Genomic DNA, 25,237 nt, shown 5'->3' with positions numbered 1-25,237 from the left:
GTTCATGTTTTATTCCCAAAGTAGGAGATGTTTATAGCTTCCATCATGCAAACAGAAAGCAGAAAATGAAGTTGCATCCCTTAATCATCAATAATTAAACAGCTCAATTATCAGGCAACACATGGCCAACACAAATTATTCATAAAAGCTCAGCTAAATAGTGTCACTTTGCTCAGCACAAATAGCAATTAGGTTGAAAGTGGCTCAAACCTAAACAAGGACCACATCTGCAAAGGGAGAAATGGCAGGCTACTCAAATTAGGAAAAGCACTTTATTCTCCACATTATCGTCAATTAAAATAAAAAACAATGGCCTTAAAACACTAAACTAGTGATGGAAAAAGTCTTTAGATTGTTTGCTTAATTAAAAGTGGCTTACTATAATGCAAAAACAGATTATTGTTTGTCATGCATGCAAGAAGGGTTTAAATGTTATAAATTAAGATCATTTACATATAGGCCTACTTTATATATTGTTGAATATTATAATGCTGATGATCTTATATTTCTTAACTAAAGTATAGACTACTAAAAATCAAGTACAAGGACCTAAAAATGGTACATGAGTGAAATACTTGAGTACATATGCTTTATTATTTTTCACCACCAATGATTATGCTAACTTTGGAGACCTTTTGATGAATAGAGAAATACAAAAGTTCACAATTCAGAGATAGAAAAGACAGAAACAGCGGGAGCAGTTCAGCTGTGTGTCTTTCCTGGATGATTGAAATGAACACACCTGTGCTTTTTTGTGTAAGAATTGATGTTAGACTGCCGTCAGGCTAGTGGCCATGGGGCGAGTATTTAATGCCAACACTCAACTGAGACAATAAGTAGCTCTAACTCCTGCTGCTTTTCTGTCTGGCAGGTAATTGCAGAGTAAGTGTCTGATAAAATAACTATTGAATACAACAGGGATGGAAGACAGTTGGATCAACAACACAACAAATGAGAGAAAAATGTTTCTATTGTTGATATCAGTGGTGTAAAGTAACAAAGTACATTTACTCAAGCACTGTACTCATACAACTTTGAGGTACTTGTACTCGAGTTAAGTATTACATTGTTTTTCTACTTTTTACTTCTACTCCACTACAATTCAGAGGTAACTCGTGTATTTCTACTCCACTACATGTATTTAAAGGACCTAAGTTAAAGTGGACCTATCATGCTATATTTAAATGATATATTGTAGGGCCATACCTATATAAGGTATACGTTTCTGTTTTCAAAATACCAAACAGATCATGATTTTAAGCCATGCCTCATTTCGCTCTATATGCTGTTCTCCAGCACTGTTTTTGCACGGGGCTGATTCTGTGAGCTGCAGCTGATCACGCCCCCCTGCAGGAGAGGGGAGCGCGCTCTGAACAGCTGCTGGGCTGTCAGAAGAGGGGGAGAAAAATAGATCTCTGTCTTCCGTGTTTTATTATAGCCTATTATTATATAGAGTCGTTATTCATTTGTTTTAAAGCTCAATAAATAACAAAGAAGACCTTTGACCGGCACTTTTCACATCTTGACCGGCGAAATAAACTGAAACTCTGCCGCACGGTCCCCTCGTTCCTTGGAAGAGGCGGAGAGGTGGGTGTTTGTCATCTGCTGGTGGACTAACCGGAGAGAATCCTCGACGGGGAGGGATTGCATTGAATTAAAGCAGCAGGAGGAGCAAACGCTTGCCTCGGGGAGGGAGAAAAAAAGCCACAGCGGAGAATAAACAGAAGGGTAACCATGGTAACCATATGCGGGAAGTCTTCTTCGCTGCTTTTGTGGCAGACTACAGTGCCACTTACAGGCCTGGCATATGTACTACAGTGTCTCCAGTGCTTTCGAGCGGCAATGGCCGGCCGTGGCCCAACCTCACATTCCCCTGATAGGTGGAGAGTTGGCCCAATAGCCGTAGCGCCACTTTCCTGACGTCAGTAAAGTGTTCAAATCTGGATCAGTTTTTATCAGATCCGTTGCAGCCCCTTTTTTTTAGATTTGGGTATGGAGGAAAATAGAGAGGGTTGTGTTTTCTGACACTTGTTGAGTTCCCTGGAACACCGGGGACACATATTCATGTATAAAAGACGTACAAAAGTGCATTTTGCATGATAGGTCCCCTTTAATTAGCAGATTTGGATTATAATCAACACTTAAATTACTTGAGTTAAACATGGAGTACAATTCACAAGCTACCTGCAGCATACAAAGTAAGTAGAATTAGCTGCACCTTTACCAGCTTTGATAACACTTTAATCAATCAATATTTGGATTCAACTGAACCTGAAATGGGCCAACCTGCATGAGTAGGCTACTTTTACTTTTGGTACTTTAAGTATATTTTGATGCCAATACTTTTCTACTTTTACTTAAGTAACATTTTAATTGAAGGACTTGTAGTTGAACCAGAGTATTCATACACTCTGGTACTTCTCCATTGACTCAAGTACAATATCTAACCCTCTAATACAGGGGTGCCCAATACGTCGATCGCAAGGGTAGTGTGGGTAGATCGCATGGCATTTAAAAAAAAAGAAAAGAAAAAAAACATTTTATTTTTTTTCATTTTTTTAAAAGTTAGCCTATCATCCATCCTTACTATGGCATTTGCCACTTGATTGAAGTACAGGTAAGTCAGTCTGAGTTGTATTGTGCCATACGGGTTCATGCTGTTATGAGGGGGCCTCACCTCCTCATCTGAAGCGCAAATGCGGCGCACTATTATTCGCTTATGCGGCGCAATTAGTGTAAACGCGCCACAGTTTATCCGCCGTGTAGTCCACCCGCTCACGACACAGATTGGGCAGGGTATGTAGATCATTTGGGCTTGGTCATTTTAAAAGTAGCTCCCAAGCTGAAAAAGTGTGGGGACCCCTGCTAATATATTGATATACTTCTGTTGGAAGTCTCTCCTGTCTCTACACTGCCAAGCAACCGACGCCTTCTCCACGTGCCTGCTTGTTTTTCTACGTCACTTCCTGCGCGGCAGTCCCTTCTCGAACCAGCTAACTTTTAGCAACATGTCAACTAGCTTCAAATGTATCGCCCTGCGTCGTTCTTAGACACTTTTAAATCCTTGCAGTCTTTAGATGGCACTGTTTGTCATGTGATATCCGAATAAGTGCTCACTTTAACCGCTGTCGACATATGTCTAGCTTATGTTGCTCAGTTTGACTGCCGCTAGCAACGTTAGCTGGTACCGTTAGCAAAGGAGGCTGCGGTTAAAGTTGACTAACTCTTAGGATATAGTTGTATTGATAGCCCTTTCATTGCATGGATCATGTATTTGTAGGTAATTCAAAGTGTTGGCTAACTCTGAGAGCCTCGTTAGTAGTGTGTTTACGTTAGTTGCAGCTAAGTAAACCATCATCATGTCTAATCAGCTGACGACAGAGCAGCAGCGAAAGATCGATGAAAACAGACGCAGAGCTTTGGAGAGAAGAGCACAAAGACTTGGACAGACTATCAGCGACAATAAGCAGACCTCGGCAGACTCCACCAGTACTTCAGTGCAGGTACAGACCTCCAAACGTCGACTCGACTCTGATCCTGCTGCTGCTCCTCACAGAGAAACCCTGAGCTCAGCTTCTGCACCTAAACGGTTTGTTCCGCCCTTCAAAAAAGACTCTGGGAGCTTAAATAATTTCAACCAAGGCTCAAAGCAGCAGCTATTATCTACCTCTGGCAACAAAATCCACCAGAATACTAACTCTGCATCTACCAGACAGGTAAGATGTGTGCTGTAATGTTCAATCACTTATTATTTAGAGTAAACATAACAAAGTATTTCCTAACTCTGTGTACTGTCTTTCCTTGAAGATACAAGTCATTGACCCACTTCCTCAACATGTGAGCAGCCCTGTCTTGTCTACTGGAGGAAGCTTTGGTGTGAAGCCAGCTCATCCCAAACCAAACCTAACCTCCAACAGCTCTGATGGTGCAGTTGTGCCTTTCTACAAGCAAACCAGAAAACCGAGCCAGAGTCCTGTGGCACCGCTTTCCTCCCCCTCATCAACTTTCAACGCTGTACCTGCAAAAAAGCCTGCCATCTCTGTAAGAGGAAAATGTGTAGCTCACACAGAAGGCCGTTTCAGAGTAGAAGTGGGCTACCACGCCCAGCTGATTGTCGTTTACAAATCCATCCCATCAAAGAACTATGGTAAGTATCTGCCAGGGCAAATACACTGGCAGACTGTTCAACGATAGCTTTATGGTCCGAGCAAAGGGGGAATAAGGGTCTATTTCCAAACTGCAGAATTAACACTTAATTGCATATCAAATTGTTAGCGCTATAGTTTTGAATTGGAGAGAGTTGTTCATGTTTATTTGTATTTTGGACTTATACCATAAAAATACTGGCATGCATTCTGAAAATGGCCATAGTTCCCCTCAACCATAAGCCCAATTTTTTGTAAGACTTTCTCAGGCTGATTTATATATTTCATATGCCTCATACAGAAATAAACAAGGCGGTATGATGATGATGTTAGTTATGCACCAAATAGGTCTGTGTATCAAACCTGAGTGATGACTTAATGTTTTGTGTTAGCAGCAGGTGTTGCAATTTTCAAATAATACCCAGCTCTACTGCCACAATTCACTATCTAAACACACAATCAGGACAACCTCTCCTGCAAGGCAAAATAACCAATGACTGAACTCACCACTATATAAATAAATCTGGCCATTGTTTCAGAGCTTTCCTCTGCTAAAGAAACCACGTCCTGAAATCTTTCATACTAACCAGTAACAGTTTTCTAGATAAAAATACCACATTTCAAAATGTAGTTATTTGTACCATATGCCTGGTTTGGTATGTTCATTTCAATGTCTGCACTGTCTTATAATAAAGTCTTATCTTCTGCATTAGACCCAGCCACAAAGATGTGGAACTTCAGTCTGGAGGACTATCGAGTGCTAAGTATGAACATCAGGGAAATAATCATTTGATGCACTCCTTATTTTCCCATTAGCCTACATTAAAGGCATGAGAGTATTGGTTTTCTTCAGGCTGCTGCTACATCCCCTCTCTTTTCTTTACCCTGTATTGCAGTGGAGGAAGCTGCTGCCGTGGCTTCTGTGTCTTTGCGGCCTCTGGAGGGAATGGAGGCGTTGGACGTAGTGGCAGCCACCAGCGCAGCCTGTGACGGGGCAGCACTGGGGGCGCTGCTGAAGCTGTGTAAGGGCTGGCAGAAACCTGGGGCCACAGTGCAGGGCCAGTGCGTCCTGGTGTCCCCGACAAAGTTTGAGGTCGACATCGGTTACCATGTGGACGTCATTGCAGCATGCAAGCAGATGCCAACAAAGAGCTATGGTAAACAGTGAACCTATGCATTTAATATAATTGAATAATGGTGAATTTGTGTGATACTGACTTGTTATTTATGTTGTTGTGTGGCAGACTTGAAAACAAAAAAGTGGAGTTTTTCCCTTGCAGACTACAAGAGACTCTGTGAGTGTCAACATTTGCTTTATTTAGCCTCTTTCCCTCTGTGGTCCTGCTGTCTCTGGTACATTTGCCATCTTGTCTGACCGTGCTGTGTTCCATACCCAGTGGATGTCCTCAGTGGGATAGCAGCAGTGGAGGTGGAGCCTCTGCCCAGGGCAATAGTCCAGGCTTTCTCTGCCAGGTTTGATGGGACAGAAGCCAGGTCTTTAGACGTCCCTGAGGCCGACCTCTCCAGCATCGACCCCTCGCTCACCTGCAGCCTTATGCCCTTCCAGAGGGAAGGAGTCAAGTAGGTGCCTTTGGAATGCAATCAGTGCTCTTTTTGCAATAAATCAATACCAAGAGATTGCTATTCATCTAAAATGGGCTCAGTATTGTGCATACAAAGTGAAAAACCTTTGATAAAAGCCAATATTTCTATGCCATTCCTCCGTGACTTTTTTTCAGATACAGTATGATAATAGATGAGATAATGGTCTGGATCAGTTTTACTTCCACTCACTGCTGCTGTAGCTTTTAATTTGAGCATTTCCTTGTGTCCCTGTAGTTTTGCAGTGTCTAAACAAGGCCGCCTCCTCCTGGCGGATGACATGGGCCTGGGGAAGACGGTGCAGGCCATCTGCATAGCTGCTTACTACAGGAATGAGTGGCCTCTGCTGGTGGTGGCTCCCTCCTCTGTGCGATTCACCTGGGCCGAGGTAAAAAAAACATTCTGCAGAGTGAGCTTTAAAAGAGAAAATGGCTTAGTAAGTGTCAGAGGTTATCACTTTGTTTCGATTTAATTGTGTCATTATCGGTCTGAATTAATTCAACAGTTATCGTCTTAATGATATTCTCCTGGCCTCCTTTGACAAATGTGTTGCCTTACACATTGTATCGCTGCTTAAATCTCATCATCTGCATTCTAGGAATGTTCATACTGTTCCCCAAGGACTGCTTGACGCTGTTAAGTACTTTATCTTCAGTAGGGCAGATGGCAGTATTGAATTCTTCGCATCCATTTTCTTCTCTCATAGTTGCAGGTGATAATTTGGATTGTGAAGGAATTGATTTATAGAAGATATGCTTAAATAGCGTATTCATTTGGCCATTATTAATCATAAAGATTTGCTTCCCTGGATTTTGCTAATATAGCTTGTACCATATCTATATAACTATAGTATTTTAGGTGGACTTTTAGGTATTTCCCCCTTATTTGATATAATACATTAGAAAGTTAGACTGGTCACACTTCCTTGAATGTTAGTGTCTTTTTGTCACTGTTTTCCTTCCATAGTTTCAATGGTTTCTACCTAATTTCATGTGTCCCCTTTTCTCTGGTATGTTTCTCATCTTCTGTAGTTTCTATTCTCTGCTTAACTCACAGCAGCATTACCAACCTGCCACTAGCGGCACATTTTGAGCAGAGCTTTACTTTGGCCTTCTGTCTATTGACAAGACAAAACTGTCTGCTCTCTAAATAGATATCTTGGATCAAACACAGTCTCCCAATCAGGAGTTGGAATCGCAGAGGGGGTTTAGTTACCGGAAGCCGGCCCATTAAAGGGAATTTACTCTGTCTGGCTTGGCTCTTATCTCCACTGTTAGTCTTTGGCAACATCTACTGCAAAACATGGGAGCTATAACTTAGTGAGTGTAAGCCAGGTTGACAGGCGCATGGAGAGGAAGTAGATGAACTGTCAGAAAGATTTGGGCCACAGGGGATTTTTTCTTAACGACATAATTGGTTATTTTTTAATTGGAAAGGCTGTGATATCAGTTTGTGAATTATTGGTGGTTAGTATCATTCAAACCAGCTGTCAGTTACAAAATGATTATGAATGTTTCTATGGTGTCAAATGTCAGAGTCTGACTTATTCCCAGTGGTCGGGGATAAAGTAGAGCTAGTTCTGTGTTATTCTGTTGTTTCACTGCGGCTGTGACATGAGTGTCTCTGCCTGCAGGCCTTCAGACGCTGGCTCCCCTCCCTGAGTCCTGACAGCATCAACGTGGTGGTGAAGGCCAAAGAAAATCTTCACGCTGGTTTGGTCAACATCGTCAGCTACGACCTGTTGAGCCGGATCGACAAGCAGCAGCTAGCAACCACCTTCAATATTCTCATCATGGTGAGCTTTGCAGTGTTTAGAAATGGCTCACCTTAAGCATTACAAAATAATGACTGTATGTTTTAAACAAAATATCTTATGTTGTCATTCTGTGCAGGATGAGAGTCACTTTCTGAAGAACATGAAGACTGCTCGGTGTAAAGCAGCCTTGCCTCTGCTGAAGGTGCGCATTGTCTTTCTGTTTTATTGGAATGATCTTTTTGATTGAAAACTGAGGGAAAATGTGCCCGGTTAAACCTAGAGAGGCCCTCTTAACATTAAGTCTCAAATCAGATGTTATAATTGTGTGTTTTATTTATTTTAAACACACAAAACAAAACCAAGATTTACAGGGAATCCAGATCTAGGATTTTATAACTTCAGATAACTATTATTCTTTAGCCTGAACCAAAAGAGGCTGGAGCCAGCCGTTACAGGAGGAGTGGAACTAAACCAATATTTAAAGGGAAAACACACAATCTGTCCCAGGGTAAACATTGTCTTTGCTACAAATACTGACAACACAATATTGAAACTATTATAATGAAATAAATCCTTTTTCACACAAGATAAATTCACTTTGAAACCAATGAGAAAAAATACTTTTTACATGGTCTTCATCTATTTTTGGGCTGAGTATTTCAACTTCAAGCCGTCCACACACTTCACAATTTCCAAAATATTGAATAACCAGTTGCTACATACCAGATTTTCGGCCACAGGTTCTTATGAGATTCCTGTCCTTTATCAAGAGATGACGGGATATAAATCATTGCGTTGCATATGTGGTGTATCATCTATTTCACCTGATTACATTGATCCACAAACCAGCTGGAGCAGACACATTGCTGCGCTTGGCTCATGGTTGGATTTTATTTCTTACCTTGTCAGCTGGATTTCCTCCTCCATTGATCTGATCAGAGTTGTTTGTTCTTCCTCAGGCAGCGAAGAGAGTGATGCTTCTGTCCGGCACCCCCGCCATGTCCAGACCCTCTGAGCTCTACACACAGATCCTGGCCGTCAAACCCACACTGTTCCCTCGCTTCCATGAGTTCGGCATGCGCTACTGCGCTGCTGCACAGGTAGCTAAAGCCTTAAAACATCTTTGTCTGTCCAACTGTGATGCTGACTGCTGTTGAGCTGTAATTCCGGTACATCTCAGAAAACATAAGGCTTCAGGTGTAGGGATGGTTATCGTTAAGGTTTTAACGGTACTACTACTTTTATCGATACCGCTTATCGATCCGGTCTTTTAACGGTACTTTTTTTTTCTTTTGGAGAAAAAAACAAGGTAAACTAACTAAACAAATTGTGAACAAAACTAACATTGCTTTTTATTTAAATTAAATACATATATATAATATTTCACATCAAAAGAAACAACAATGTTTTAACAAATCGTAATAAATAATCTGATGACAGAATTGTAAACAGAATAGCTGAAACTTTAACAAAATAAATAACCCAGTTCCCTCTAATCATTAACCCATGTTTGTATAATTGAGTTAACTCTGTGTGTTGCTGCTAGCATACATAACATACCTGACGTGGAAAAGTTACTCGTGGATGGGGCTACAGAGCTACTAGAAAGACAGTCGAAAACGGTGCATTTCTCCGTCTGGATGTGGTGCACTTTTGCTAAATGTTTCGACAAATTGCTCGTGTTACCGCCCTGACATGCTAAACTCTTATTGCACTTTTGGTAACGAGCATTGTCCACATCGAGACGGGTAAAGTTTAACCACACCTCGGAGCGAGTTCTCTCCGCCATCTCCTCCGTGTGTGTGTGTTGCTGCATGTAGCAGCTGCGTGTGTGTAAACTGCCCCGCCCCCTCGCACACAGACAGGGGAGAGAGATCTCTCATCTGGATTGGAAAGATCGAAAATACTAAAAATAATCAGACGCATTTTGCTGTCTTTTTGCGTATTAGAAACCGAGTTGGCGACACTAAAACTGCAATATAATGTTTATGTAGCATAATACATATAACATATCTTTTTTACATGTCTCCAGTACCGATAAAAAGACCGATAACGTTGGACCTTAACGGTACCACGGTCTTTAATAATTCAGCCCCGGGGCCCGTTTAATACCGGGGCTCGGTACCCATCCCTATTCAGGTGTGGGTTTAGTAAATATTTGCTTTACTCAAACGTATAGGCTGTAGCTGCTAGGATGGGATGTCTACTAAGTGCACTAGGATGGGAAATCTAACAGGTGTGATGAGACGAGCAGGATTGTTTAAATGAAATGAGTGCACTCACTTAAACGTAATGTCTTAATGTTAATTGGTGAACAGTAAATATATTGAAACTGTTTTTCAGGTGTTCAGATTCCTCTGCTCTGATTTATTTTGTATCCACTCCTCTTTTGTTTTTCTGCCCTTGCCACTTAATCTTCTTAATTATTTTTATTCCGTGGAAATAGGAAGCACGCTACATGATTAAAGGCCAATTACACCCTTTCATTTGGTCCTTATGACTCATTTTGTAGATTGTGGAGATTTTCCCTGCTCTGGAAAATACCAGTTATTCCTCCATGAAGAGGCACAACATGGCTCTCGCATCTCGATGGAGACTCTGGAGATATTACTTTTATTTCTATGACTTCTAGTTAGTCTCTGCCTTGACTTTCTGTCTAAATACTCTTGAGGTTCTTCTGTCAAATTCTCCTCATATCTTTTATCTGCGTTCCCTCCTTCCACCATCATATATTCTGTTATCCATTTCCTCTCCGCTCTCCCTCTCTGTCCCAGTCGACTTGGGGGTGGGACTACTCGGGCTCCTCTAACCTGGGAGAGTTGAAGCTGTTGCTGGAGGAGTGTTTGATGTTACGCCGGCTCAAAAGCGAAGTCCTCTCTCAGCTTCCTGCTAAACAACGCAAGGTTGTCACGGTGACAATAGAGGGTGTCAACGGCCGCATAAAAGCCGCTCTGTCAGCTGCTGCCAACCAGTTGGCCAATCAACAGCGCAATGTAAGTTAACAATGTTTCTCATAGTCCTTGAGAAAACTCATCAAGTCACATCATTTCAAGTTTTTGAATTGTTCACAAACCTTAAGTCAAAATGTAGGCTTTCTGGTTGCAGATTGTAAACTAAACATTCAAACTTAACTCTCTTCCCCGAGTGTGAAAACCAACACCAGATTCTCTCTGTTCGGATCAAGATTATTCTCTATATTTGCCATGTTTCACGCCGTGTCCACATTTTTTATAGAAAAAGAGAACAATAAAAGCAGGACACACTCTTCAGAAGCAGTATCTTCAGCAGAGAGGGATTTTGTTTGAGTCTACACTGTTTTGTTTTTAAATCCTACTCATTGTGCCTTGTAAGAGATCGTGTAGGGAAATTACAATTCTCACATCTTCAATCAAACCTTCCAAAAACGGTAAGAATTGCAAGAAATACGTAAAATCCTGACAAATACATCAGTTTGTCAGAAATACAACCCTGAATTATGTTCGAAAAAAAGACGGGGAAAAATTCTGTTGGACTTAGAGTAATGGAGGATTCTTCATCTATACGGGAGGATTTTTAAATGCCAAAGTATTCAAAACCCAAACCTGTTGATAAAATGTAATAAGAGAAAAAATAAAAGGTTTGTTCTACTTGAAATGTAATCGTTGTGATTAAAAAAAGTCATCATAGCCAAAAAGAACTTTTCAAAATGGTTGTTAAGCCCAAGAAAGTTCCATGAATTGGTTCACTGAGGGAGTCCTTTTCAGGCCGGGACACAAACGAGAGCTTTTCAAACTGACCCAGATTACCCCAGCAAGTCTTATTTTAGGAATATCTTGACACTGAGTCGCTTAGCGTGATTCTTTATTATCACACTGCTCCTCAGAGTAATGGCAGTCTCATCAGATCATCAGTCAGAATCTACTGTCAGTTCTTATCTTGTGCTGCTCTTATCTCTTTTTTCAGAAGAAGGAAGAGAAGGAAGCCCTCCTTGTCTTTTATAACCACACAGCTGAAGCCAAGCTGCAAGCCATTATGTAAGAGCAGACCCTCTAACAGTCACTAAATCAAATCAGCTTAAATGTAAAATGAATCGGAGTCTTTTGTCAGGCCATTGTGATCGCGCTGGTTTTGGAGATATCTTAAAGAGTTTTCACTTGAGGACTAAATATTTAACTGCTTTCTGTGAAACTGAGTTTTTTTGTGTCTGTCACTGCCAGGGAGTACATCACAGACATGCTGGAGTGTGGGAGGGAAAAGTTTCTTGTGTTCGCCCATCATAAGTTAGTCCTGGATCATATCAGCAGCGAACTGGGAAAAAAGGTGAGTCAGATGTTTGGATACGCACAAAAGCTTAGTATGAAAGAGAGAGTAGCTGCGGGGAACAAGAGTGGGCAGCACATTTGAGCTTAGTAATACTACTACTATGACCTTAATATACAAGGGTTGTTCATTCTTGTTGTTGATTTGTGCTGGTTTGCTTTTAATCTCTTCCTATAGAATGTGAGTTTTATCCGTATTGACGGCTCCACACCCTCTGCTGATCGGCAGCTGCTGTGTAATCGGTTTCAGAGCTCCACTCAGACCTGCGTGGCTGTTCTGTCCATCACTGCAGCCAACATGGGCCTCACGCTGCACGCCGCCGACCTGGTGGTCTTCGCTGAGCTTTTCTGGAACCCGGGGGTAAGCAACAAGTTAATACTACAACATACTGTGCACTCAATGTGACTATTTTATTATGATTGCATTTTATTTTGTAGTATTTTCCTTTTCAACTCTATTTTTGTATCTTCTTTCCATCAACAGAAGCTTAGCTTTTGAAGTATCTCCCAAAAATGACAGACAGAGAAGAAGTGGTTGAAAAAACTGAATTTTACGTGGCTTTTCTTCCAGCCAATAAAGAAATGTCCCAGTCCCTTTTCATGCCAACAGTTTGCAGTGACAACAAATGGCAGTACCGTCCAATGGGGATTTCTAAAATTGGGCAGCAAAGGGGGGACAAATCCATATAAAAACCTCCATTCAAACAATTTCATTATTGTACTCAGCCTGACCTCTGCATAAGTTACCACATCTTTCATTTTCAGCTGTTGGCGGCTTTTTGCCTGAACAAGAGCCGCTTTCACACCAAGTACTTTTGCCGTACTTAGTTCCCAGCACTAAGTTCTCTTTGGTGTGAACGCAAAATCTCTGGAACTATCCGAAGTTCGGAACTAAAAGGGAAAAGTACGGGGAAAAGTACTCCGGTGTGAAAGCGCCTAATGACTCATTTTATTGACTTCTTCCTGTATGCAGAGCAGTAGTCAACCTAAACCTGAATAAAGATCTGGTAATAATAAGATTGCAATTGCTTTTCCCCCCCTGCAGGCTCTCGTGCAAGCAGAGGACAGGGTGCACCGTATTGGACAGACCAGCAATGTGAACATTCACTACCTGGTTGCCAAGGGAACAGCTGATGATCACATGTGGTATGTGTCGATCAGTGGGCAGTGAGACCCAATTAAACTGATTAGAAATATGTGTTTTAAAGTCCTTTTCCTCACATATTCGTAGGGATGGGTATCGTTAAGGTTTTAACGGTACTACTACTTTTATCGATACCGCTTATCGATCCGGTCTTTTAACGGTACTTTTATCGGTTATTTTGGAGAAAAGAATAAGGTAAACTAACTAAACAAATTGTGAACAAAACTAACATTGCTTTTTATTTAAATTAAATACATAATATTTCACATCAAAAGAAACAACAATGTTTTTAACAAATCGTATTAAATAATCTGATGACAGAACTGTTAACAGAATAGCTGAAACTTTAACAAAATAAATAACCCAGTTACCTCTAATCATTAACCCATGTTTGTATCATTTAGGCAAGGGCTCAAGGCAGCGTTGATTGTCTGACACACATATTGTGACAAGGAGTGCATTTATTGTTCCTGCTCTTTTATAAGAATGTATATCTTTATTGATCCAGGCCAATGATCCAGCAGAAAATGAATGTCTTGGAGCAAGTGGGATTGTCTGAGTCAAACCTCTCTGACAAAGCAGTAATCGCCAGCTTCCACTCTAAGGTAAGCTCTGCATCCGTATAGAACAAAATGTATAATCCTGTTCACAGTTTTTAAATAGCATTAACATATTTACGACACAGTACAACAGAGCTTACCTAGCTAGATTAAAATGGTGTCAGTGGATTTAGTGACCGGATAGTTTGGATTTGTTCAGGACCCTAACCAGAGGAGCATCATGGAGATGTTCCAGAGGTCTTTCACTGCGGGAGACGAGATGGACGATGCCCTCTTACTGGAGGCTGCAGACGACTGGGACGCCGCCCCGCCTGAAAACAGTTCTGCTCAACATCACGGCGTGGCTGGACAGAACCCCAGCAAGAGGAGCATCAAAGACCACTTCAGCAGATGACTCTGAAACTCTCCCTATTAACATCATTTTGTTTGGACTTTTTAAACAACTTGTGTTAAGCCTATCATGACTTTTCAGAGCTACTTTTTGTAAAAGATGTAAAATAACTGAACAAACTTATATATATTTTTGACAAATGAGAAAATAATTAATAAATGTGTAACAACTTTTAACTTGATATTCTCGACATCCATACAGAGTTAATTTCTTAAGAGTACGTTTTTTCTCAACTGATCTTCTCATCATTAAGCTTTAAACAGGGAACAAATTCAAGCCTGCATCGTAGAAGTAAAAATGTATACAGACGGTTCAATGTCGGCAATCTAAGATGGATGTACAGTATAGTCTTGATTGAGCTAAAGGCTATTGAAAAAAAGTACTACCTTTTTTAACTGGCAAAGGAATACATGGTCACTTTATTATAGATCCATCACCTAAAGTTTGTACATGTCACGTCTTATTGTATATTTCATGATTCATAGTGACAGATTTTGTGTTTCACCATTATGTTACAGAATCAGCCCCACAATAAAAGCGAAACTAGGATGGATTCAGTTTCCCTGCTCCGGATCGTCACTCCCTTCTCTCTGTGGGCTGCAGGGATCTGAATTATGTTGGTCACCTGTAAATCACAGAGGAACATTAGCTCAAGTTATCTAAATGTAACCACTAAGACAATAATTAATAGTAATGTTCCCATTCCTCAGCCATTGGACACAAACCTAATGGCATCATGAGAAGATATACACAGTCCAATTTAAATGATCCTCCACAATGCAGCCGTCATGATTTACTTCTCTCTAGACGCAGTTTTACAACTCCGTGCCAGCTGATGTTCGGGACATTATGAAGATCAATGGCCTCATTTATCTGTATCTGAAGAGAGGCCTCTTGCTACTGGAAGCAATCTGAATTTTCATTATTAAGAGACTTATCTATTTGCTGGCTACTCAGACTCCTGACAATGTTATTAATGACTGCACCCTCCCATCCAACACACAGAAGTCTGGCAAATGTCTCGCCTCCAAATTCAATTTTAGCAATGTTTTCCAGAATTTCCCCTCTAGTGTAGCATCTTTAATGTTGACATAGCTGAGATACGGACTTCGAAGGATCAAGCTCTTAAAATTGGAACAACTTTATACCTTCATGATGGTTATCAGACATTTCTTCAGTGGAAGATCTGGACATTCCTGTGTTTTCATCTGAAGAATTGTCTTGCTCTTTCTCTGCAAAAAATGTATCTATTTCAAGTCTCAGGTTTCAACCATTTTCTTTTCAATGATAGGAAATATAGCTGGGTGAAATATCGTTTCTAGCAAAAAGGGTGTATAAAAGGCAACAGGAAACAAACTGTGAAGTGCTGCTGTTTATTTGTAGGCAGATGGTGTGCCAGATGGAAGAGACTGTCACACACATCATATGATTACCTGAAGTGATCGTGTTAGTCCCTCCATCAGCGGTGAGCTCTGCGTCAGAGCAGATGTCACCGAAGATAAAACGGATCTTCTCCTCTGCATGCTGCTCATTGGAGGAGCCGTGGACCGAGTTGTGGAGGATGTCGGAGGCAAAGCGCGCCCTCAGAGAGTCTGGGGATGTTTCCTTCGCTTGTTCTGGGTCTGTGGGGCCCATTATGGCCCTCCACTCCTCCACTGCATTTTCCTTGGTGAGTACAAGCATCAAACAGGGCCCCCTGAAACAAGCCATGAAAGGAAAACAGACCAAATGTTGTGTCAATTCTGTTCTTTTACCTGTTTCCTGGTGAAGCCTGATTATGCATTCAGAGGACTGTGCTGTCGTGATGGATTGTTTTACATGCTGGGCTAGTTTATATGAGAGTGAATGCTGACACATGCTTTTTGACTGAAGAACCTTAACTTTTCAATGTCAATGCAACACTTTCAAACTAAGAGGTGAAAGAGCTTTGCACCTTTTTATTATTTATGTTTGGGCTATCAACTTAGTGTGCTCTTTGTTATATGAAAAAAACAACAAACCACAATTTCTACGCCGAAATTAATTTGTAGAACAATGAAATTACTGTTACAAAAAGCTGCATTCCCCAGTGTGAATACATTTGGAGAATTGCAGGTAAATATATTGCTAGACATGTAGGCCACCCCTAGGCTAGAATATGAAACAAAAATGAGGCTAAACCTGAGCTAACATTGAGGGGTAGAGACAGTAAAGGTGTTTTTCTGAACTGCCCAGCTGCACATATCTCTCTGCACTTTGTAACCGAGCAGTTTTGTAACAGCCAAGTGAACAGAGCTATCGGGGCGGAATGGAAATTGAGACGGACTTCATAGCAACTGGCCTGAGGCTGCCTCGATTTGAAGCAGCCAACATGACTGTTAAAACTTCCAGAAGCAACAGAATGAGGGCGGGTTTGCTGTGGTCCCTCTGCTCTTTTCTTTTTACTGTGTTCGGGTACAAACTTACCGACACATGAACTCCACCAGTTGTTTAAAGAAAGGCTTCTCTCTCTGCTCTTTGTAAAACTCCTCAGCCATGTCCCTCGACATCACCGCCTCCTTCAGCTGCGTTACAGAGAAACCGCTGCCCCTGATCTCCTGCAAAATGTTATCTGTTAAGAGTCAATAGAAAATGTAATATTCATTATTCATGCACATTTTAACAACACGAGTACATTTGATATTGTTTCTTGATGGCCCAAAGGTACCTCTGTGTTCCTCCATTGCATCAGGTTTGATGACTGCTAGAGTTTTCTGTTTAGGGAAGAAGAAGTTAATCTCTTGTTCGGCCGCTTCCAGGCTCTCGCTGCCATGCAGCTGGTTGATGGGCTCGTTCTTCACAGCAAACTGAGCCCTTAGACTGCGGGAGGAGGGATACAGAAGTCAGCTCTGCAGGGAGCTACCATCAATATCTAATAGCTCTTATTTGAGGGTTTCATGGAATTCTTTTTGGACTACGTTATGTGCTTTCTTGTACTTTTCTTCAGCCTGCCTTGTCTGCTTCTACTTCAACTAGTGGTTTCCCCAATTTTTAAGATTGCCTTCCAAGAAATGGCAGAAACTGGAGTGAACATGGTGCATTGCAGGCAGAAAGAGATTACAACAAATGTGTCTTTGCCTTTGGCTGTACTACTGTCAGAAGAGAAACTGTTATTGTTGAATTCCTCCTGCGTGATTGTAGAATGGCAAGCCTTTTCTGTCTATTATTACACTAGTGATTTAAATAACCTGAAAAAACCTGACGAGGTTAAAAAGAGGTCAAAAGAAATACAGGGTTCTTCCTAAATAGCTGTCAGATCCATTAAAAAATGAGAACTCTATTAGTAATGTTTCCACAGCGAGTTCATGACTCATTGAAGTGTGTAAATGAGTAGAGCCTCACATCACTCACCATTCAGGATTTTCATCTTTGGCTTCATGAACGTCAGAGGGACCAAGAATGTTCTTCCAGAGATAGACAGCTCCCGTTCTGGCCAGAGCCAAAGCTAGCACCGGCCCACTGTAAATACACACCTGTTAAATGCATATCTGGAGCAACATACTACTCTTTAGAATGTTGTTTAGAGCATATGTTTGTTACCTGGTCATGCTTCGGAGCAGTGCAGGAAAATAGTCCTCCTCAACGTGTTGGAAGTAAAACTGTCTGACCTGCTCCTCTGTCAACAGCACATCTCTTTGGAGAGCCACGGTGAAGCCTGACTTATGGATATGAGCCAAGATCTCCTCTGCAGAATTGTAAAAATAAAAGACACAATCATTTGCCGGTTTAGGTAGAGACATCTGGCTACTGCAGTCATACAATAAATCCTACAATCATGAATGTTTTCTTTGAAACAGTTTGAGCAGATTACCTTTGTTAGCAGTTTGTTATTGTATTGTATTAAACTGCATTAGTTTTAGCTAGGTGTATAAACTGGCATATTTTTATTTTAAAATAATGTAAATAACCAATAGTGATCATTCAATGAAAGAATCTGGAGCTGCAGATGTTTCATTCAACACCTTTTGATGTGGAACTCAATAAGCAGTCCCACCATTTCACTATGAACCATCTTTATGCGTGTGTATCTGCGTTCGCATACGTGTGAACTTGTGTTTGCGTTTGGCCCCGACCCCACCTCTTTTTTCTCTGGCAACGTCAGGCCGGATAAGAGCCAGTGTCCTCTCCACACGCTCTTCCTCCCCATCCTGCTCCGTTGCTGAGGCCGTCCTAAAGTTGGGGAAGAAGAAGGCGAGCTCCCTGCTGGCCTGGTCGATGTCCTCACTGCCGTGCACGGCGTTGAACAGTGTCTGTGTGCCGTATTGTGCCCGCAAGCTGCAGGAAGCCAGGGGGGGGGGAAAGGAGAGGAGAGCAGATGGTTGCTCGGCTGGTGCTCAACCAGAGAGAAGCATAATGTTTGGGTGTGTGTGACGGAGCATGCGAGAATGTGCTGTTCATTTGCTTTACCCGCCTTAAGGCTGAGATCGTTTCACACTGTTGCAATCAACCGTGTGAATACACAAATGCTCTTCTTTACAAATACTGAAGGATGATCTTATCATACCAGATCTTACAGTTTTAACTCTTTTTGTGAATGAAGTATAATTTCCAGCAACTAACCTTTCTGGTTTTTCCCTCCTGGCTTCCTCTATGTCTGCTGGACCAATGTACTCCCGCCATGCTGGGACAACGTTAGCTGAGCCCTCAACCTGAGAGAGAACCAGAACGTGGGACGGACCACTGGACATAAACTGCACCAACTCCTCAAAGCAAGCCTACAAACCACATAACAACAGAGACAAGAGAATACACACATGTTAGGCAAAGAAAGTGTTTTTAAATCAGGCCTTACATTTACAAGGTGAAAAATAATGAAGAAAGGCGGATCAAAAATATATTATAATATTTGTTCATGTTCATTGTTTTTTAACTAGCCCCTTTCCTCATGTTTTGTATTTCTGAATCTCGAATCATTTAGTCTAATCACAAACAGCACGATAAGCAAAAAAAGCAACACAAAAAAAAGCTGCTTACACAGCAGACCTATTTTAAGCACTGCAGAAATGCAGATGGAAGTGTGATGTATTGCAAACTAATTGCAATGATTTTTGCACTGGTCGTGACTGCTCTACCATTAGGATGTTTATTCAGAATGTAATTGCCCAGACTAATCACACAGACGAGTGTGCCAAGCACAAAGAATGTGTTTATGTCAACTGTTTTCTCTCATGTTTGGGTGAGATGTGCTCTTTTAGCTCCATACCTCTTCTGCTTTATGCTGGTAAAAATCTCGAGCCTCAGCCTCAGTCAGCGTGCGTTCCTCTTGGGCCAGGATCTCGAACCCAGCGTCTTGAATCTAGCCAGGGGATTAACGTCAGGTTAATGAACTAATGTCAGCAGGAAAGGTTGAGGCAATATTGTCTTTCAGAATGTGAGCCGTCTGTGTACCTTCATAATGAGCTCATTTGCCTTGCCGTGAGCAACAGCATCTGGTTTTATGATGGCCACTGTGTAGGATTTACTGGCAGGAACTACGGGAGAAAACCGCTTGAGTGATGGTTGATAATGCAAAGATGAATCATTATGACGCTGGTTAACAACCGTGATTATCAGGGTAACAACATTTGCAGTATAAGGATATACCGTCTCCACAGTACCTATTATGCTGTCTTCTTCTTCTGACTGCTCAGGCGTCTTCTCGTCTTTTTTCTCATCATCCACCAGACCTTCATCTGTAACCTGAGGGACACACAAATACCAAATAAAAACATTATTCCCTGAACATGGGTGTGTACAAACACTGCAATGCCATTGATTATTTTAATGTTGATTATTCTGCAAACAATTTTGATCTAAAGAATGGCAGAAAACAGTGACAAATGTGCATCCTGGGAATGTTGTGACCAACGGAAGCTTATCAAGGGTCAACTTGTTCCTGTGACTTCTTGAGAGGTTCCCATAGCAGGAGAGAAGTCGAAAATGTCAATAAGTCAAAACACTCATTAAGTGACCTGTAGACCGTGGTATGGGTGTGTTAGCTGGCTTTGAAGCCTAATTATTTTATTTGGGAAAAAAGCAGTAAATGAACACACAACAATGTACCGATTATTTCAGTAAACTAATGGATTCAGCTGCATTTATAGAAAATATTTTTTTCTCTTTGTCTGATTTAATGTCGGCAGTTATGTTGCAGTGTTTTTCTGTTGCTTCTGTTTGTAGCATGGTGTTAATTTTTTTTATATATATCTGTTCTAAAAATTTAAATAAAAGGCAAAAAACAACGCAATTAATAAAATGTCTTAACAGTTGCTGATTAAGTTTCTCTGTTGAGTAAGGTCATTTTAACAGAAAGACATTTGACATGTCATGGAAGGAAAAGCACAGGAGTAAATAAAAAAATATTGATTTTGTCTAGCTCGTTAAGTTTAAAGACCTCCAAATTGTCATGGCTGACTGGGATACTTCCCTAGAATTAAAGTCAACATGCTTTTCCTAAATTGGCATGTCTGCATTGAAGTATGTTTATGTATTTTACTGCTCACCCCTTTGCGTTCAACACCTGTCTCCAGGACCAATTTCTCCTTGGCCAGTTCCTCCACAATTATCCTCTGAAGCAGAGGAGCGTTGGCCCCTCGCAGCACCGCCACCAGCTCCCCACCCTGTTCATTCAACACAATCCAATTCAACTAAACAAGTGATAACATATTGGAATGCTTTAAATACTTTAGGTCCATGTAAGCAGGCTCAGGAATAAGACAAACTATGAAAAGATAATACACAGGATATGTAAAAATAAATATAGACAGGAAATAAACTTGAATAACTTGAGAAAGAACATTTTATACAAAGGAAGCACAGCATGGAAACAAACATTTACTATACAAGCAGGCAAACACAGTATATATACCACACACACACACACACACCCCATAGAAGAGGAAGGTGGGCTCGCATTTCCCTCGATACTTCTCCAAAGTGTCAATGCTGTCTGCCTCGGCCTGCACCACACGAACACAAACACAAAAAAACATGTTTAAGGCGGCTCCTCTTCTTTTGAAATTTAAATTGTTCACATTATATATTTAATTAGAACTTACTGTGGCAAAATGCAATAGGTCATCAGCCAGTTCGTTCTTTATTTTCCGTAAGAGACTAACCACAGCTCGACAGGGGCCGCACCACTGTTGGTACACATCTACAACTGGAACAGACACAGTGTGTGAGCATTGACAGTCTATATAAAGTGTGTGATTGAGGGTGAGTGGACTGGTGCAAGCATTCAAACTGCAGTTTTCCCAGTGAACACAGTGTGGCAGCAACATACAATAAATTCAACTCATGACAGTCACCATTCACATTTATTTTTCACTTGTTACCAGTGTATGCTGAATTGATTTTTAAGATTTTTTTTAAATGGACAAGTTGTCATCTGTCCCCGAGACACAGACTTCTAAAACATTATACAGATAGATACGAAGATGGACTTAAACTGACATACTACAGACTGGTTTACTTATAACTTATGCGAAGGTTACGTATTTTATGATCGTTTTACTGTAGTTACAAACCTCTTGTCAAAATGGGCCTTCCTGCACATGGGAATCTGTGTCCAGAGAAAAGGGGGTAAAGTTCTGGTAGAGTGGATGATCTGGGTCATCTATGTGATTGAGTGGCTTTGCGTGTAAGGGATGGATGACACAATTGGTTGGGGGTAGGAATACTAATGAGTTTGCTGATTACAGTACCTTGAAAAAGCACTCACTCCCCTAGGCGTTTTTGTCATTTTGTTGATTTAGAACTGGGAATTATAATGGATTTTTACTTGGATTGTAAGAAATTGACCAACACGAAGCAGTCTTGTTTTCAAATATTCAAAAAAATTGAAGAGCATTGGGAACATTACCCCCTTTACAAAAGAAGCCACATTATTAGTGCAACAGGATCTGACACCTGATCCAACAAAGCACCATTAAATCCATTATTATAAAACGAGAGAATATGCCACCACAACTGTATTAGTCATTTTAAGATAGGACCAATACCAAGGGACCATGCAAGGAGCGCTTTAATCAGAGAAGCAACAAAGAGACAAAAGATAACCCTGAAGGAGCTGAAACTATTAAAGTGGAAATTGGAGTATCTGTCCATAGGACAACTTTTTAGCTGTAAACTTCACAGAGCTTGGCTTTATGGATGAGTGGCCAATGCTAAGAAAAAACACATTTGGAGTTCCCCCGAACTGCATGTGGGAGATTTATGGTGGTATGGTTTTTGAAGCCCTGCATGGACTGACACCAGGTTAACTGTGAACCCAGTGCCAGTTCATCCATTGTTGGCCTTAATCTGTGGAATAGTTTGCAGCTAACAATTATGTCCTTAGATCCTTAGCCTCTATTCAATCCTTATAAAGACATGCCTGATCACATCCTCTTTTTCATGGTTTCTTATGGTTTTATCAATACATGTTAAGCTTTTATTAATTTACTTATATTGTATAGTTCATGTCAGTATCACTACTTGATCATGCCTGCTTTGCTTATCCAATCTTTTTGTAAATCACTTTTGTCAAAGTGTGTTGATTAAATGTGCTTTACTAATTGACCTACAATCAGGTTAGATCTGAAGTTCTTACCTGTTAAACCTTTGGTTGCAAGCATCTCTTCCCACTGCTCTTGGTTTGTGACAGACGCCTGGAAAAATACAAAAAAAACAAATAACATCAGGGCTTCGTGAAGTTAGTTGACTTTTGTCAACATTACAGACGCCATGTTGTGTTCCAACCTGCAAACTCGCTTCTTTCTTCTTGCCTGCCATTTGATTAGTTAATATTATAGTTTTCAATCTACATGAAATGCTAGAAAGCTTATGCTGATTACTAAATCCAACTGCTCAGCTGCTGCTCGCACTTGTTTGGCCCCGTGGTTGCTAAGCAACGAAGCCTTCCGGGGAGTTCTGTTTTTCGATGGAAGTGCACTTCATTAAAATCGTTATCTTGTGTTGTTGTCGCTATTATTTAACTCAAACGCCGGTCGTGGTTTCGTATCGCCAAACAGTCTGGTTAGTTTAAAGACACATGGCAGTCAGAGTGAGAGCTAGAACTACAATTCTTCTTCTTCTACTCTCTTCAAATGCGTTGCTGTTCCTAGGGCGTTTCCGTTTGCGTCCCCAGAACATAACATGCATAATACAAAGTATCTGAATAAGCAGTGTCATGCTCTTTGCAAAGACTACTTTGTAAACTGAAAATTATTATAGCCTATTATTATATTTTTAAATAACATATTCAACAGGATATAGTATCATTTGAATGTGCTGAAGGCCATGGGGAGACCACAGTAAGTTACCTCACTATATCAAGTGTATTTTTGATCACATCTCAATGAAGGGGCTATGGTCCCCTGATCTTTATTATTTCATGATGATTGATTGTGCTTTTTTATAGATAGTTTTGATAGACCAATGTTTTAATGTGTGTTATTTTGCAATCAGCTTTGATGCCATGTGGCATGTCTTTGGCTAATGCTAGCTAAGAATAAAGTCCTGTTAATCCACATTGCATTTAGCTGCATTTTTTACCAAAGCAATTTACATACACTTCTTTACCGTTGACATGCCTATGGGGGCAACTTGGTGTTAAGTATCTGCCACAAGGATGTTGACTGCAGGGGCTGGGGATCAAACCAATGACCCTCCAATTGGTAAACACCAAGCGGCAAACTCGAGTAGTATGAAGCTGCAGCCTCGGAGGAGGGTGCACTCTCAGGACCGCATGCACTCTCAGGACCGCATGCACTCTCAGGACCCTAGTTGTTTTGCAACATCGCCACCTAGTGAGCAGGAGACATGAATATGAACGACAACGTAGAGAGTGTGAGTAGTGTGAAGTGCTTTTAAAGTTGTATTTGTTTAACATTAATAACAATTCCGGTGTCTTGAAATGAAGTGTGATTAGCTAACATTAACTATGATAGTCTTAAGGCAATACAAACAAACATCTGTTAGCTTATGATAGCTTCTAACAGTATTAAAGGCACTAAAAACAATTATTTGTTAGCTATAGCTTTCGGCAAAAGCTAATGCTAATAGCATTAGCTTCATTAGCATATTTGATTATTTGTTTAATGAAACTGTAGCGTGATTTTGGCAAGCCCAACTAGGTGTCCTACATTAATTGTTGATTTAATCACTAATTACAGTAACACGTGCTAAATGTCATCTGTTAGCCTATGATGACTCGCTGCAAAACCAACTGTTAGCCTTTTTGTTTATTTGTTTAATGTATGTTATGGTTGTGTTATTTAGCAGAGGCTTTTATCCAAAGTGACTCACAAAAAACATAAAATAACCATAATTAACATTAGATTATCAATACAAATAGTTACATAGTCAGTTACATTACGTATTACATTTTTAACAGGGTAATTAGTCATCTGTAACCTACATTTAAAAAAAGTAAACTTCCCAACCCTGATCATTAATTATAGTCAGCTAATTAATTAAACTTCAAAGGATGACAAAAGCATGTCAATATGATCTGTCTGTCCGCTACATTAAATCAGCAGTAGCCTAATATAAGTTCTGTATTCAGTGTAAATGCTTCTTTAATAGTCATTGTATTACTATTTGAATTCATTGTAAATAATCTTAACTGTGCTGACTGCCTATTTACTGTTTATCAGACAGTCTCATCATTTTGACATGTTTTGTAATATTGCATGAGGTGTTTTAGTCAGTTATTATGTCGGCCTATTCTGTAGGTTAGAATCTGTCGTGTCAGAATCTAACAATTAGGCCTAATTTATGTCTGTCTGTGAAAGTATTTCAAAATGTTCAGTTTGACCAATTAGGCTCTCTCTTTTTCAAGATGCATATTTCAATCCAAGAGGGGAGATCCTTGACCGATTTACAACGATGCACTACATGTTGCAAAGTCTATAAAGTGTCTTTACTTCTGCCTTCTCCTATCCTAGTATTATGAAGTTGATTGACTAAGAGTAAGGTCAGCTAAATTAAGGAAGGTTTTGTTGTTTTTCTGTCTGAATTGTAATTTTCTTATGACATTCTACTTCAGGTGTCGTCAACTGGAATGTCTTCTCAGAGGGACACAAAAGGGAATTTCGGAAGGAATACCAAATTTCCAGGTGCTTTTACTGCGACAACCTTTATAAGGACGTTGGCACAGGCTACCGGGGAAGTGGACGGCGAGGAGTGTTGCAGGGTTTTTACTCAGAAGAGGGCTTCCCGGGGTACTGCAGCTGGAGCTGTTGTCTGGTGGTTGAGGGAACAGCAGACCCCGCCTCACCCCAGTGAAGAATCCACAGTGCCCAATAAATAAAAATGAATTCTGCACTGAAATTTCTCTCGTCAAATTGCATGTTTATCT

The 25,237-nt window shown here is 40.7% G+C and overlaps 2 protein-coding genes across 2 annotated transcripts; one reads left to right on the top strand and one right to left on the bottom strand.

Moving 5' to 3' along the window:
• The first annotated feature begins 2,935 nt into the window (after positions 1-2,935).
• Positions 2,936-14,449, top strand: smarcal1 (SWI/SNF related, matrix associated, actin dependent regulator of chromatin, subfamily a-like 1). Its single transcript, XM_034134433.1, has 17 exons — positions 2,936-3,716; positions 3,808-4,147; positions 4,859-4,909; positions 5,042-5,302; positions 5,390-5,440; positions 5,543-5,726; positions 5,985-6,135; positions 7,381-7,542; positions 7,640-7,705; positions 8,463-8,603; positions 10,278-10,496; positions 11,446-11,516; positions 11,700-11,802; positions 11,980-12,162; positions 12,847-12,947; positions 13,454-13,550; positions 13,705-14,449. The coding sequence occupies exons 1-17, from the start codon at positions 3,360-3,362 to the stop codon at positions 13,897-13,899; spliced, it is 2,733 nt and encodes a 910-aa protein (XP_033990324.1). The 5' UTR covers positions 2,936-3,359; the 3' UTR covers positions 13,900-14,449.
• nme9 (NME/NM23 family member 9) lies at positions 14,336-22,668 on the bottom strand. Its single transcript, XM_034134434.1, has 17 exons — positions 22,636-22,668; positions 22,487-22,544; positions 20,952-21,055; positions 20,781-20,852; positions 20,397-20,513; positions 19,512-19,593; positions 19,303-19,385; positions 19,118-19,210; positions 18,475-18,629; positions 17,993-18,189; positions 17,455-17,599; positions 17,266-17,373; positions 16,583-16,734; positions 16,342-16,486; positions 15,330-15,592; positions 15,045-15,128; positions 14,336-14,521 (listed from the first exon to the last, which is right to left on the bottom strand). The coding sequence occupies exons 1-17, from the start codon at positions 22,666-22,668 to the stop codon at positions 14,451-14,453; spliced, it is 1,962 nt and encodes a 653-aa protein (XP_033990325.1). The 3' UTR covers positions 14,336-14,450.
• Positions 22,669-25,237: the final 2,569 nt, after the last annotated feature.

The sequence above is a fragment of the Trematomus bernacchii genome, unplaced genomic scaffold (genome assembly GCF_902827165.1).
Source record: "Trematomus bernacchii unplaced genomic scaffold, fTreBer1.1, whole genome shotgun sequence".
NCBI classification, from domain to species: domain Eukaryota; kingdom Metazoa; phylum Chordata; class Actinopteri; order Perciformes; family Nototheniidae; genus Trematomus; species Trematomus bernacchii.
Note: the sequence above shows the minus strand (reverse complement) of the source record. Positions and strands in the feature narration are given on the sequence as shown.

What these genes read in the sequence shown, in the direction of transcription:
- smarcal1 (XM_034134433.1), top strand. Translation starts at nt 3,360, where the DNA reads ATGTCTAATCAGCTGACGACAGAGCAGCAGCGAAAGATCGATGAAAAC. An exon ending in GCTACTGCGCTGCTGCACAG is followed by an intron (nt 8,604 to 10,277) that starts GTAGCTAAAGCC and finishes TCTCTGTCCCAG; the next exon opens with TCGACTTGGGGGTGGGACTA. An exon ending in GCCAAGCTGCAAGCCATTAT is followed by an intron (nt 11,517 to 11,699) that starts GTAAGAGCAGAC and finishes TGTCACTGCCAG; the next exon opens with GGAGTACATCACAGACATGC.
- nme9 (XM_034134434.1), bottom strand. Translation starts at nt 22,668, where the DNA reads ATGGCAGGCAAGAAGAAAGAAGCGAGTTTGCAG. An exon ending in TGCAACCAAAGGTTTAACAG is followed by an intron (nt 21,056 to 22,486) that starts GTAAGAACTTCA and finishes TGTCTGTTCCAG; the next exon opens with TTGTAGATGTGTACCAACAG. An exon ending in ACCTATTGCATTTTGCCACA is followed by an intron (nt 20,853 to 20,951) that starts GTAAGTTCTAAT and finishes CGTGTGGTGCAG; the next exon opens with GCCGAGGCAGACAGCATTGA.